The sequence below is a fragment of the Oratosquilla oratoria genome, chromosome 23 (genome assembly GCF_046742065.1).
Source record: "Oratosquilla oratoria isolate Oo_2021 chromosome 23, ASM4674206v1, whole genome shotgun sequence".
Taxonomy (NCBI): domain Eukaryota; kingdom Metazoa; phylum Arthropoda; class Malacostraca; order Stomatopoda; family Squillidae; genus Oratosquilla; species Oratosquilla oratoria.
In genome coordinates this window covers 21,553,888-21,568,144 of record NC_134799.1, presented here as the reverse complement: position 1 = coordinate 21,568,144, position 14,257 = coordinate 21,553,888, and the positions used below count along the sequence as shown (strand labels likewise).

Below are 14,257 nucleotides of genomic sequence, written 5' to 3'. Positions count from 1 at the left end.
TACATACATTTTTATCAACCACAATGCACTTTAATTCTAAGCCATCTAGGCGCATGCAGAAATTGAAACGCTGTACGTCCAAGGACTCGAACCTCATGCGGCGAGAACGTTACCAGTACCGAGTGACTAGACCATCTCTCTTGATGGTGTATTGGTCTAGTCACTCGGCACTGGTAACGTTCTCGCCGCATGAGGTTAGAGTACTCGGGGGTACCGCGCTTCAATTTCTGCACGCGTCTAGATGGCTTAGAATTAAAGTGCATTGTGGTTGATAAAAATGTATCTCTAATCACTGGGATCCATTCAGTGTTGTGTATATATATATATATATATATATATATATATATATATATATATATATATATATATATATAAATTTTATTTCATACTCTATACAATTGAACAATAACGACTTTTTCGACGTGTATAACTTTTCTTCACACTTTCCGTGCATTATTGGAAAAAATTTTTTTTTGTAAAAATAATGACCACGCAAGGTTGCTTCTGGTGAATATCAACAAACCTGATCTGACTTGTGGACGGCCTTCGAAATCATCTCTGCTTACCTGAAAAGAGGGAGAGAGAAAAAAAAAGTTAGACAAGAGATAAGATGAAGACGGGGGGCTGGAAAAAAAAGTGGTTACAAAAAAAAAAGTGTGTGTGTGTGTGTGTATGCGTGTTCCAAGTGCCTCTAGGGAATTTATATCACCCAAAGTAAACCCCTACAAAGGTATCTAAAAGGGGGTTAACCCCATCTTCACTAACCCCCGTTTGACGTCACAACTGACCTGAACATCTTCTCAGGTCATTACCCAACTTTTGTTGACAAGTCACTATTAGGTTTCTCCCCAAAACCGATTATCACTTACTGCAGTCCGCTTTCCTTCTCCCTCATTAAGACTCGTTCCATCTGTGTGGGTTGGTATTACCTCTAAACCCCTTTCAACCCCATTAGCCGACCAACACAGAATCCCTAAAAAAAAAAAAAAAAAAAAAAAAAAAAAAAAAAAAACCCTTCCTTTCAGGCAGACTGAACAATAGAACAATGATTCGAACCGAACACCGTATGATTAGGAATCGAACAATGCTCGGTTGTTATTCCTTCGGGAATGGTGGTCCTCAACTTTCCTCCATACACTCGAAACGCCGAACATCGAAGGGAACATCAATTTCTTTTCCTTTTTTTTTTTTTTTTTATTCCGTATGACGTCAGACGTTTTTATTCGGTTCTGTGGTGAACGTTCGAAAGTGAACCACGACATACCAAGACATCGTTTTCTTTAATATCTTGGGCCCCGTTTTCTTTGGAACCTATTACCACCCCCCCCCCGCACCAAATAGACATCCCCTTGACCTCGGACAGAAATAAGTGTCAAAGGTATCACTGTATAGAAGGATTTAAATACGGGAACAAGTGTTTTTCATAGGTAAGCAGCACCTCTATCTCAACCTCCCAATCTTACAAAGTGGGAAGTGAGAAATCCCTCTCTGGTAGGGCAATGCCCTGTCAATTGATACAAGCCCCCCCCCTCTCTATCTCTCTCTCTCTCTTTTTTTGGGGGGGTGGGGGCTTATGTTTGAGTCGCCTACCCCGTCTCGCCAGGGCTGTCGGGAACCCACGCAAGAAGCCCGCATCGAGGCCCGGGAATCGAACTGACGACCACCTGCTCATGAGTTCGACACGGTATCCATTAGAGGTGGATTTGTGGAGGGGTTTGACAAAGGGGAGGGGGGATGATGGTGGTGGTGGTGTGGTGGTGGTGGTGGTGATGATGGTCATGGTGGTAGCGATGGTGATGATGATAATGATGACGACGAAGATGATGATGATGATGATAAATATTTCATCCAAAAACAGTAATTCCATGTTCTTCATCGTATGGCAACATGCCACCTCTCCCTCTACGACGTTGCCAAACTCGAAAGAAAGAAAAAAAAAAAAAAGTGTTGATTTGTTAATTCAATCGGACGCTCAAAAATACGATGTCCTCTCCATTATGTAGATCAAACCTGTAGTTTATAGAATGATCAATACCTCCAACAGTTTACATGTTTACACGAGTTTATATGCTCTTCATCTTCCTTAACACCCTAATATTTCCCCCCATAGGGTAGATTTCTCTCTTAGAGTTGTCCTTATAGGAGACATTTCCCCAAAACCCTAGATATCCCCTAGTGCTGTTCCTATAAGAGACATTTGCCCTAAATCACTAGAATTTCCCCCATTTGATAGATATCTCCCCTACAGAAGTTGCCCCCTATACTGTACATATCCCCTTGGGAAAATTCCCTCTCAAGGGGGAAATAGCTCTTCCTAGGGGGTAGGACGAGACCCCCCATAGTGACCAGGGTCCCCTTACTGAAGGTGTGAACAAGGTGAACGACATTCACGAGATTTACGGTACACCTCAAGGTATACCTTGAAGATTACCATCTGTCCTCCTCCTCGCCCTCGCCCTCCTCCTCCTCTCCTTCCTCTTCCTCTTCATTTTCTTCTTCTTCCTCCTCCTCTCCTTCCTCTTCCTTTTCATTTTCTTCCTCTTCTTCCTCCTCCTCTTTTTCTTCCTCTTCTCCTCCTCCTCCTCCTGCGTGCCCCGTGACCCGCCCAAGCTCACGCCACGCACAGGAAGGACCCAGTGACCCGACGGGGACGACCCTCCCCTCCTCCCGGAGCGTCATCCGCCCGATACGCGTCCCGGAGCGAAGGCCAGTCCGGGCGAAGACGTGGTGGCCCCCGGACGCGGATCCAAACGTCTACCGGAGAGGAGGGGGGGGGGGCACTGTGGCACCGGTTCGATACCTTTGACATCCGTCAGTCGGTTAGGAGCGGTGAGATTAGGTTAGGTTAAGTGGTTAGGTTCGGTCTGGTTACGATTAAGGAGAGTTTGGTTAGGTTCGTTTAGGTTTGGTTTAGCTGGTTTGCGTTAGGTTAGCTTTCGTACTGCCAGGTATTAGGATAGGATAGGATGCCCTATGATAGGCTAAACGAGGATGGGCTAGGCGAGATAGGTTAGGCTAGAATAAGATTGGCTGACTAGATTAAAATAGGATAGGTCAGGTTAGGTTTTAGATTAGGTTAGGTCACTTCACAGGTTTGGTTGAATTAGATTTGGTCAGTTTATAGGTTTGGTTAGATCAGATTAGATTAGGTTAGGTGAGGTGAGGTGCGGTGAGGTGAGGTTTGGGTTTGAAGAGTTCAGGTACGTTAGGGTTTGTGGAGAGGAAGAGAAGACGACGACGACGACAACGACGAAAACGACGACGACGACGACGACGATGTGTGTTTTGTCGAACACTCCCACCTGAAAGAACCGGACCTCGCTTGATGGTCTGGGCATTCCCCCCAAGGCTTAAGCTAGAGTGAAAGGCTTCTCTCTCTCTCTCTCTCTCTCTCTCTCTCTCTCTCTCTCTCACACACACACACACACACACACACACACACACACAGATACAGACGCACACCTCTCGACAGTTCACAATTACCGCTTCATTGTTTCCATTGCTGTGTTGGGGGGGAAGGTAGGTGGGGGGTTAGGGGTGATGGGGGAAGGGAGTGCCTGGGGGGATGCTGGGGGGATGCTGGGGGGAGAATAAAGATCCCCCACAGGGGACTACTGCGAGAGAATGATTTTAATGACGGAAAGACGAATGGAAGAAAAGGCGAGAGAAGAAGGATGGGGAGCAAAGGAGGAAGAGAGCAAGGAAGGGAAGATGAGGAGAGATGAAGAAGGGAAGAGGTGGAAGAAAGGGAGACATGGACGAAGGGAGAGAGGAAAGGAGATGGGGAGTGAGGAAGGGATAAACGGGAGGAAGAGAGGAAGAAAGGAAGAAAGGAAGAAAGGAAGGAGGAATGAAGGAGGAATGGAGTAAGGAAAGAAGGGAGGAAAGAAGGGAGGAAAGGAGGGAGGAATGGAGGGATGAATGGAGGGAGGAATAGAGGGAACAAATGAGGAAGGGAAAGAAGAAGGGGAGGAAAAAATGGAGTAAGGGAGTGCGAAAGGAAGTAAACATACATAAGAGAATGGAGAGAGGGAGTGGGTGGGAGAAGGGAAAAAACTAGGTACAGATAAGGACAGAAGGCGAAAAGTAGAAGTGAGAAAAGATATATATATATATATATATATATATATATATATATATATATATAGAGAGAGAGAGAGAGAGAGAGAGAGAGAGAGATAGAAGAGGGGACGGGAGTGAGGTAGAAACACTGGGGTTGGGAATGGAATGAGTTGTGAGTGAGAGGAGGGAGGGGGGAAGGTAGGGAGGGGGAGAGGGGGAGAAAGACATTAAGATGATGGGTTCTGACGTGAGGGGGATTAAAATCTTGCCGGTGAAAGGGAGGGTGAGGCAGTGAGGGAGGGAGGGGGTACTGGCGTGGAAGGTGGAAAGGAGGGGAGAATGCGAGGGAAGAGAGGGAGAAAGGTTGGAGAAGGGAGATGGGAGAGAGATGGGAGAGAGATGGGAGAGAGAAGAGAGGGAGAAGGGAGAGAGAAGAGAGGGGGAAGGGAGAGAGAAGAGAGGGAGAAGGGAGAGAGAAGGGAGGGAGAAGGGAGAGAGAAGGGAGAGAGAAGGGAGGGAGAAGGGAGGGAGAAGGGAGGGAGACGGGAGGGAGACGGGAGGGAGAAGGGAGGGAGAAGGGAGGGAGAAGGGAGAGAGAAGGGAGGGAGACGGGAGGGAGACGGGAGGGAGAAGGGAGGGAGACGGGAGGGAGATGGGAGAGAGAAGGGAGGGAGATGGGAGAGAGAAGGGAGGGGGAAGGGAGAGAGAAGGGAGGGAGATGGGGAGAGAAGGGAGGGAGATGGGGAGAGAAGGGAGGGAGATGGGGAGAGAAGGGAGGGAGATGGGGAGAGAAGGGAGGGGGAAGGGAGGGAGATGGGGGAGAGAAGGGAGGGAGATGGGGGAGAGATGGGGGAGAGAAGGGAGGGAGATGGGAGAGAGAAGTGAGGGAGATGGGAGAGGGGAGGGAGATGGGAGAGGGGAGGGAGATGGGAGGGAGAAGAAGGAGGAGGAGGAGAATTAACGAGGGGAGAAAAGTGACGAAGACGGGGACGAGCAAGGGGAAGGGGGGAAAGGGACGAAGGTGAAGAAGGGTCGAGATTGAGGAAGAGGGGCGAGGAGAATGAGGATGTGGAGAGAGAGAGAGAGAGAGAGAGAGAGAGAGAGAGAGAGAGAGAGAGAGAGAGAGAGAGAGTGAGAGAGAGAGAGAGAGAGAGAGAGAGAGAGAGAGAGAGAGAGAGAGAGAGAGAGAGAGAGAGAGAAAGGAGAGAGAGAGAGGAAGGAAAGGCCCTCGGGCGAAAATGGGGTCTCGCTCTGCAAGACCCCTCCCCCTCCCCGAGACATCAACTGAAAAATCTGACGCCAGCCAGCACAACATATATACACATTTTTCTCTTTATAATGCTGGAGCGTGAAGAGAAGGAGAGAAGGGAATACAAAGACAAGAGTGGCGGAGGTGGGTGGTGGGAGAGGAGGTAGGAGACGAGTGAAGGGAGAGGAGGCAGGAAAAGAGTGATGGGAGATGAGACAGGAGGAGAGTGAAGGGAGAGAAGGCGGGAGGCGAGTGAAAGGAGAGAGGTAGGAGGTGAGTGAAGGGAGAGAGGCAGGAGGCAAGTGAAGGGAGAGGAGGCAGGTGGCGAGTGAGGGGAGAGGAGGCAGGAGGAGTGTGAGGGGAGAGGAGGCAGGAGGAGAGTGAGGGGAGAGGAGGCAGGTGGCGAGTGAAGGGAGAGGAGGCAGGAGGAGAGTGAGGGGAGAGGAGGCAGGTGGCGAGTGAGGGGAGGCCCAGAGGAGAGAATTAGAAATGCAGGAAGAGGAGGAGGAGGAAGGCGCGGCGAAATGTGGCAAGAGACGGTACGGGGAAATAGGTAAACTTGGCCGGCCGAGGAAAAGGATGGAAAGGGAAGGGAAGGGAAGAGAGAGGAAGGGAAGGGAAGGGAAGAGAGAGGAGGGGAAGAGAAGGGAAGAGGGGGCGGCGGAAGAAAAGAGAGGGAGTGGAAGAGAAGGGAGGGGAGGGGAAGAGAAGGGAGGGGAAAGGAAGAGAAGGGAGTGGAGGGGAAGAGAAGGGAGCGGAGGGAAAGAGAAGGGAGCGGAGGGAAAGAGAAGGGAGCGGAGGGAAAGAGAAGGGAGCGGAGGGAAAGAGAAGGGGGGAAAGAAGTGAGGGGAAGAGAAGGGAAGGGGAGGTGAAGGGAAGGGGAAAGGGAAGGGGAAGAGAAGGGAAGGGAGAAGAGGAAGAGAAGGGAAGGGAGAAGAGAAAGGAGAGAAAGAGAAGGAATAGAAAGGAAGGGGAAAGGGGGAAGGGGAGGGAGGGAGGGGGAAGGCAGAGATATTCTATATCCGGGAGCAAATTGTCACCACACATCCGCCACGGGCACTTTCACCACGGGGGTGCATGAGCGTGCACGCGCACTTAAAAGACCACTTGAACACGTCATGAACTCCTTGTGCACAAGCAGACCACCCACACCCACACCCACACCCACACCCACACCCACACACACACCTCATCAGCAACATGTACTTACTGGACCAACTTAGGTTCAAGAAGGAAATAGGCAAGAACCTGTTTACCATTAGTGTGGTTACTGAATGTAATAGACTTAGTAACCGTGATGTACTGTGCGCTGAAACAATTGGTTGTTTTATGAGAGGAGATGGAGAGAGAGAGAGAGAGAGAGAGAGAGAGAGAGAGAGAGAGAGAGAGAGAGAGAGAGGAGAGAGAGAGAGAGAGGAGAGAGAGAGGAGAGAGAGAGGAGAGAGAGAGAGAGAGGAGAGAGAGAGGGGAGAGAGAGAGAGAGAGAGAGAGAGAGAGAGAGAGAGAGAGAGAGAGAGAGAGAGAGAGAGAGAGAGAGAGAGAGAGAGAGAGAGAGAGAGAGAGAGAGAGAGAGAGAGAATATGCCGGAGGTCTTGTCGATGTCACACGGTTCCGCTCCGGAAAAAAAAAATCTCAAAATGGAAAAAGAAAACACAGTTTCTGCCAATACCCAGCGCTTCTATCCTTGGGGGCAATGTCGCGCTAGGGAAGAGTCATAAGAGGTACTGAATGGGAGAGTCTAGGAGTGTAAGGTTCGATTCATACGTATCGACTTTTCGCCGTGCGCCGTCCATGACACGACGTCGTGCTCTCAAATAATCATGGGTGTCTATGGACTTTTTCACACGTGGTCGTGGTCATCACGTGTAAATGTGACCACAGACACCTATGGTTATTTGAGAGCACGCCGTCATATCGTGCACGGCGCACGCCGAAACGTCGATACGTGTGAAACGCGCCTAACAGTCCTAAGAACGCTACGTGACTCTGGTCCGTAGGGCTGTCCCTATAGTGCAGGCTGCAAAACACACGTACTTGCGATGTCCTACACGGGAAAACCGATCATGGTGGTTCAAACATAATATTTATCGACATTATCCTTTCATTCTCGATTTAATATTGATCATATAATGAAACAGACCGCTAGTAGCTGCAATGGAATTCAAACAATCAGTCCCGGCCGTTGTGAAGCTTCGAACGCGGGTCCTTCCGAGCGCGAGTCCCAAGCGTCAGGATGTGACTCACGCTTAGAGGACCCGAGTTCGAAGCTTCGCGACGGCTGGGACTGATTGTTTATCAAGTTTTATTGAAGATCGAGGAAATACCCTTTGCAAATTTATATTTGGAAAGAAGAGAGGAGGCCACGGTTGTTGATGATCAAGTAATGTTAACATTATTGTTACCTTATCAAGAGGATTCCCTGACCTGGCTAACAAACCAACATATTGGAGTAACTATTTGCCACACCAGGTCATTTGCCACATTTACCACGCATTCCTCCGTAAGCATCGAAGGTCAATAAAATATATAAACAATATAAAGTAAATAGACCCAGCCAACAGCCAGGCGATTTTATTCAGGATATCAAACATCCTAGCCCACCCTACTGCCACCCTCTTTCCTCTCGCATCGAGGGATAACTTCTGTGACGGCCCGGGTATGTGACCTGGGTGGCGGGGGCATAACGTATGCTCCGAGTCAGCCACCCCCAGATCTGCGATATGAAGATATTTTCATAAAAAAGTATTTATTCAACCTACCGTCTGGCGATTTCATTCAGCTGAAAATGTGTCCCGATCATTCGCACGCCTTTGGGTTTAAGAAGGATATGGACAAGAACTGGTTTACCAACAGAATGGTTAACGAATGGAATAGACTTAGCCACCATGTAGTGAGCGCTGAAACAGTTGGTCGTTTTAGGTTAGATATATTTACAAATAGGGATGACAGGTGGTAAGAAACATGAAACTATCTAATGCAGGCCTCAGGGTCTCTTGCAGTCTCCTCCATTCTTATGTTTGGCTTGTTGCAACCCGATGACGCCAGAGTGCCACAAGACACCACCTACTTTCTAAAACTTGTTACCCATTCCGTTCTGAAACGAGCTTCGATTTCACCAATAATTACCCACCACCACCCCAACAGGAATGCTAGTCACTCGCTGACGATTACCCATAAGGAAATGATCTCCAATAGAGAGTAGGTCATGACGAACTGGTTTGACATTACGGATTACCTTCTTCACGACCTTCCTGTGCGAGGTGGTTGTATCCTTCTCACTATTGTGAAACAACGTTTTGCCATTATGTATACATTCTATTATGATGACGCTGAACTCCGGGATACAATAGGGGCTCTTAACCAAAGATGAGAGAGAGAGAGAGAGAGAGAGAGAGAGAGAGAGAGAGAGAGAGAGAGAGTGTGTGTGTATGTGTGTGTATGTGTGTGTGTATGTGTGTGTGTATGTGTGTGTGTGTGTGTGTGTATGTGTGTGTGTGTGTGTGTGTGTATGCGTGTGTGTGTATGTGTGTGTGTGTGTGTGTATGTGTGTGCGTGTGTGTGTGTGTGTGTATGTGTGTGCGTGTGTGTGTGTATGTGTGTGCGTGTGTGTGTGTGTGTGTGTGTGTGTGTATGTGTGTGCGTGTGTGTGTGTATGTGTGTGTGTGTGTTTGTGTGTGTGTACATAAGCTCCCCACTCAGCGCCTCATCATGGCGGTCGGGTTTGTGCCAATCATGCTGTGATCAGCAACAGCTCTCTCCCTCTTCGACAATAGCCAATCCCACGATTCTCACCGCCTCTCCCTTCAGGAGACTTTCCCACCATCACTCTTCGCACGAACTGAGGTCGAAATTGTCTCTACAAGCATGAGCAGGAAACTAGAATGTGCGTTTTCATCAAAATGTTCACCTAGAAATTTGTTCAATTATCTAACACCCGAAGTGGGTAAATAAAACAGCGATGGGCAACAAATAAATAGTGTGAAGATTCACTGAATTTAACACATACAAGTCACACTGACAGTCAACAGCAGAACATAATCTCTATATGTCCCTCAGAGCAAATAGAGTTACGAGGCACCGAGAGCATCCCACGAAACACCAACAGCCTTATGATTCACTGTCACAAAGCAAGATAAGACAGACGAGAAAGACGAAAACTACAAAGACAACACAGACGAGAAAGACGAAGACAACAAAGACATCAGACAGACAAGAAGACGACGGACAACAGACAAATGGACGACAGACAAAGATAACAGACAGACAAGAGGACGACAGACACAAGCCCCCATGGCAAATCAACGACGCTCGCCACTCGAATGGCCACGTTTGACCTAAATTTTCCTAATCATTACATTGTGCCAATCACGCAGGGGACGCTGTTCTGCCTCTCCCCGCCGTGCCGCTAGCGATGCTGTTTTCTTATTACCCCCATTACTGCTGCTGCTGCTGCTGCTGTTCCTCCTGCTGCTGCTGGTCGACACGCGGCTGTCATCCAGTATCTGCCCTACCAATCAGCTATTCTCAACCTGGACTCCCCAGCCAAAGACCTTCAAACGAGGTGCCAGACCTCCAAACGAAGTGCCACAGACCTCCAAACGAAGTGCCACAGACCTCCAAACGAAGTGCCGCAGGTCTTCAAACGAGGTGCCACAGACCTTCAAATGAGGTGCCACAAGACCTTCAAACGAGGTGCCACAGACCTTCAAACGAGGTGCCACAGACCTTCAAACGAGGTGCCACAGACCTTCAAACGAAGTGCCACAGACCTTCAAACGAGGTGCCACAGACCTTTAAACGAGGTGCCAGACTTTCAAACGAAGTGCCACAGACCTTCAAAACAAGTGAAACAGACCTTCAAAAGAGATGCCACAGACCTTAAAACGAAATGCCACAGACCTTAAAACGAAATGACACAGACCTTAAAGCGTGGGGAGCCAATTAACTGAAAATTAGTGATACTTAGTGGCTGCCAGTACTTTCTATGGAATCATAGTCTCACAAAATCAACCACAACCCGATAACTAGCAGGAGGTCGCGGGTGCCAGTCAATTTTATTCAGCATCGAGGTCATCCCATCGGAGTCGGAAAACAGCACACCATAAGAACATGGTACACGAGAACCTACAGCAGTGGTTCCCAACCTTTTTACCATGCTACCCCCATCGTGAATCACCTATCCATGACCGCAACCCTAATAGCCATATTCACACACTGTTTATAACTTCTTGTTGTATATTCCTGGTTGTAGGCTGTTGTGTGAAAGTAACAGGTAGGTGCAACTCAAAACCAAGTAGATACTGCCAGGTTGGAAGAGAGACAATGAACATATTAATTTAAGTAAAACAAACGATGATTCGAGTGTACGGCAAACCCAAGAATAACTGCTTCGAGGCCCCAATTTTTGGGAAAGGGGAAGCTTAGGTCAAGACCACAGCGTGGAATGATGTCACAATACAAACTAGACACTACTTTCGTGTTGCTGAAGTTCCTTTCACACGCATCGATTTTTCGCCGTGCGTCGTCCACGACACGACGTGCTTTCAAATCCCCATGGACTCTTTCAAACGTGGTCGTGACGTGTAAAGCGTCCATAGACGACCTTGGTTATCCGAGGGTGCGACGTCGTGTCGTGGACAGCGCACGGCGAAAAGTCGATACGTGTGAAACGAGCCTTAGCCAGCGTTACTGGTATTCACATTGCGAGACACCACTACGGGCAGTACTGGGAAAACGATAATTACCCGCGGCCAAGTACCGAGTCCGAGATGTCCTGTAAAGGGCCACTTACACTGTCAAACCCGGTTTGTCAAACAAGTGTTTGAAGTGATGTTTGACCGTGTGATTGTGATTGTCAAACACGTTTGTCAAACGTGTTTGATAACCAAATACCCCCATTCACACGGTCAAACATCACTTCTAACGCTTGTTTGACGAACCGGGTTTCACAACATGGCACAACAACAAACTCGTGCCCATCAGAGCGCCGAGGACTGACCGCTGCTATAAATACTTAAGTTGTACATTGTCAGAGTATTATTGTACCACTGTTAACTCAACAACTCGATTATTATTATTATTATTATTATATATTTTTCTTCTTTTTTAATCGGGGTAGTTAGTATCAGTGCCAGTAACGAGGCAGGGCATGAGTGCCACATGCAACCACGAGAGACCTGAGTGTATCATCATCATCCGGTTCGCTAATCGCCGTGTTTACACAGCTGGGGCAGCTCCCCAGGAGCTGGAAGCAGGAAGCAAGCTTGCTGGATGCTCGCTCGCTTGCAAGCGCGCACGGCAAGGGTGGTCCCCTGGCTAGACTCTGTGCGGGAGTAGTATCACGTTCAAGGCTGGAGGGGAGGAGTATGGAGAGCAGTGGCGTATGGAGAGGAGGTGAGGAAAGTGGAGGGTGATGGGGGGAGGAGGAGGATGTGAAGGAGGAAGAGGTGGAAGAGGAAGATGAGGAAGAGGAAGATGAGGAAGAGAAAGAGGTAAAAGAAGAGGAAGAGGTGGAAGAGGAACGAAGAGGAGGAAGGAAGAAAGAGGTGGAAGAGGAAGAAAGAGGTGGAAGAGGAAGAAAGAGGTGGAAGAGGAAGAAAGAGGTGGAAGAGAAAGAGGTAAAAGAAGAGGTAAAAGAGGAAGAAAGATGTGGAAGAGGAGGAAGAGGTACAAGAAGAGGAAGAGGTAAAAGAAGAGGAAGATGTGGAAAAGGAAAAGGTGAAGTGGATCATGATGGGGACAAAGGAGAGGGAGGTGAGATGGGGTAAGTAATGAAACGGAAGAAAGAGGAGGAGATGATGACGAAGAGAAGGAGGAGGAGGAAGTCGCAAGGACATGGGAGAGGAAGACGAAGAGGAATTGGAGAAGGTAAACGAGGCGGAAGAGGGAAACGAAGGAGAAGACGATGAAGGAGATGAGATGAGGTGAAGGCGGAAGATGAAGTGGTGAAGGAAGGAGATGTGGCAGAAAAGGGAGATGAGGAGGCTGAGGAAGTGAGGGAACAGAGACTACCCGACGTCCACTTCGCAAGACTACCACCGTAAGGCGCAGGGTACTCCCTCCCTCCTCCTCGTCGGTCCCTCCGTCTGCCTTCTTGACGATGTTGGGTCCACACCCTTTATGTGGGTGTCGGGTTGCCATCCGTGACACCCACACCTTCGTGGCTGCGGAGGCGGCGCTGCTGACAACATTAACACCTCTTGTTAGGTGTCACCGGGTTACAATGAGGAAGCATGCAGGTAGGACGCCTTTCGTCCATAACGAGGTCGGGGGGGGGGAGAGGGAGAGGGAAGGAGGGAAGGAGAGAGGAGGAGAGAGAGGAAGAGGGAGGAAAAAGGAAAGAAATCGAGGGAGAGAGGGAGAAAGAGGAGAGGGGAAACAGGAAATAGGGGAAAGGAAAGAGGAGAAAGAGGAGAAAGAGGAAGGAGAGGAAGGAGGAGAGAGGGGGAAGAGAGGAAGGAGAGAGAGAGGGAGAGGAAGGGGGTAGAGGGGGAAGAAAGAGGAAGAGAGAAAGGGAGGGAGGGAGGGAGGGAGAGAGGGAGAAGAGAGAAAGGTGGACAACTTACAGACAAAAGTAGTCATGCATACAGAAATATTCACTATACATTTTCTTTGCGCGCGCGCGCGCACACACACACACACACACACACACACGTACTGTTCTTAGTCAATGTTAGACGGCTGTCTCCACTTCAGAGCTCTTATTCTGGCTGTCGCAAGACAACTTTATTCAGCTGAGAGTGACCACCGCCTCAAGAGGTCGTCGAGATAAAAAAGCTTGCAGGAGTGGCGTGGCAATGGGCTGGCTTAGTTGGAAGGGGCCTTTGTTCAGCTGTGGACTCCAACTGGCTGGTTTATTTTTATTGAATTTATTTATTTGATCATCTATTTTATTTATTTATTTGTTTGTTTATTTATTTTACTTAGTCTTGTCCGAGCACAAAGTCTACTCCCTCTCCATGCGATTCTTGAGTTAATGCTTGACCCGCGTGTGGCAACACTACTTGTGGGTAATTAATGCACAAATATTACCATCAATTTCCCGAGTCATTTCCTGTCCGGTCAACCTCAGGGTTAATCTTCGCCTTTAAGCAGCAATTTGAATTGCAAATGGGCCTCTTAACTCTGTTATTTTGGTTCATGTTATTGATGTTATCGACTGGCTGCGAGTACGGGGTTTGTCTCGTCTCTTGATACATTAAAAAAATATATATTTAAAATTATGACAACAGTAATTTTTATCTGCACTCCATAACAGACATTTCACCAGCGTTTCTGTATTCTAAATTACCTTCAAGTACTCAACTTAAACTTTAATTTTATTTTAAGTATTCAACACTAGAAACGTGTGCTTCGTCATTCCAATGGTATTTGGGGGGGAGGGGTGTGTGTGGGTGGGTGTGGGGGTGAGTGGGGGTGTGTGGGTGTGGGAGTGGATGTGGGGGTGAATGTGGCAAGACCGGGGATCTAATTGTTTCTGTCCGTCGCGATAAGAGTGTTGACAAAAGGAACGTTTATGATATTAAGAAAGATCTGTTCAAAGGAGAAGGACACTATGCCGTGTCGCAAGGGCATGATGACGCAATAGGGGGGAGAGGGGACGAGACGACGAAATCCCCATGGTGAAGGGTTCTCTATTCAAAGGACGAAAGGATTTGCAGGAGAGAAAAAGGGAGGGAAGGAGGAGAGTCCTTGGCCCATATTGTTGACATCCTTCCTCCACATCAGTTTGTTAGTTTTTGTAAAATGTCAAACGGAAGCTGGTCATCCGAATTGTAAACGAGGACCACATTTGAGGGTCGCACTATGTCCGGGGGTTGTCCGCACTCCGCAAGCGGGTCCTGTGGAGCCTCTGTCCGGCACTTTCGCGTCCTCTCTCTCGAAGGAGGCACAGGAGATAATGGAAAAGGAGACGAAGGAGGGGAGAACAAAATGTAGATGGAGAAA

General features: G+C 48.5%; 1 protein-coding gene across 3 annotated transcripts in view; it reads right to left on the bottom strand.

Annotated features, from left to right (window-relative positions):
• mtgo (miles to go) overlaps positions 1-14,257 on the bottom strand; it is a 340,195-nt gene that overhangs the window by 100,452 nt on the left and 225,486 nt on the right. For 2 of the 3 annotated variants that reach the window (XM_076206853.1, XM_076206852.1), the window contains exon 2: positions 524-566. The exons of the other annotated variant lie outside the window; for it this stretch is intronic. In XM_076206853.1, coding sequence (XP_076062968.1) covers positions 524-566 — 43 coding nt within the window. The remainder of the gene's footprint in view (positions 1-523; positions 567-14,257) is intronic. 3 annotated transcript variants of the gene reach the window in all.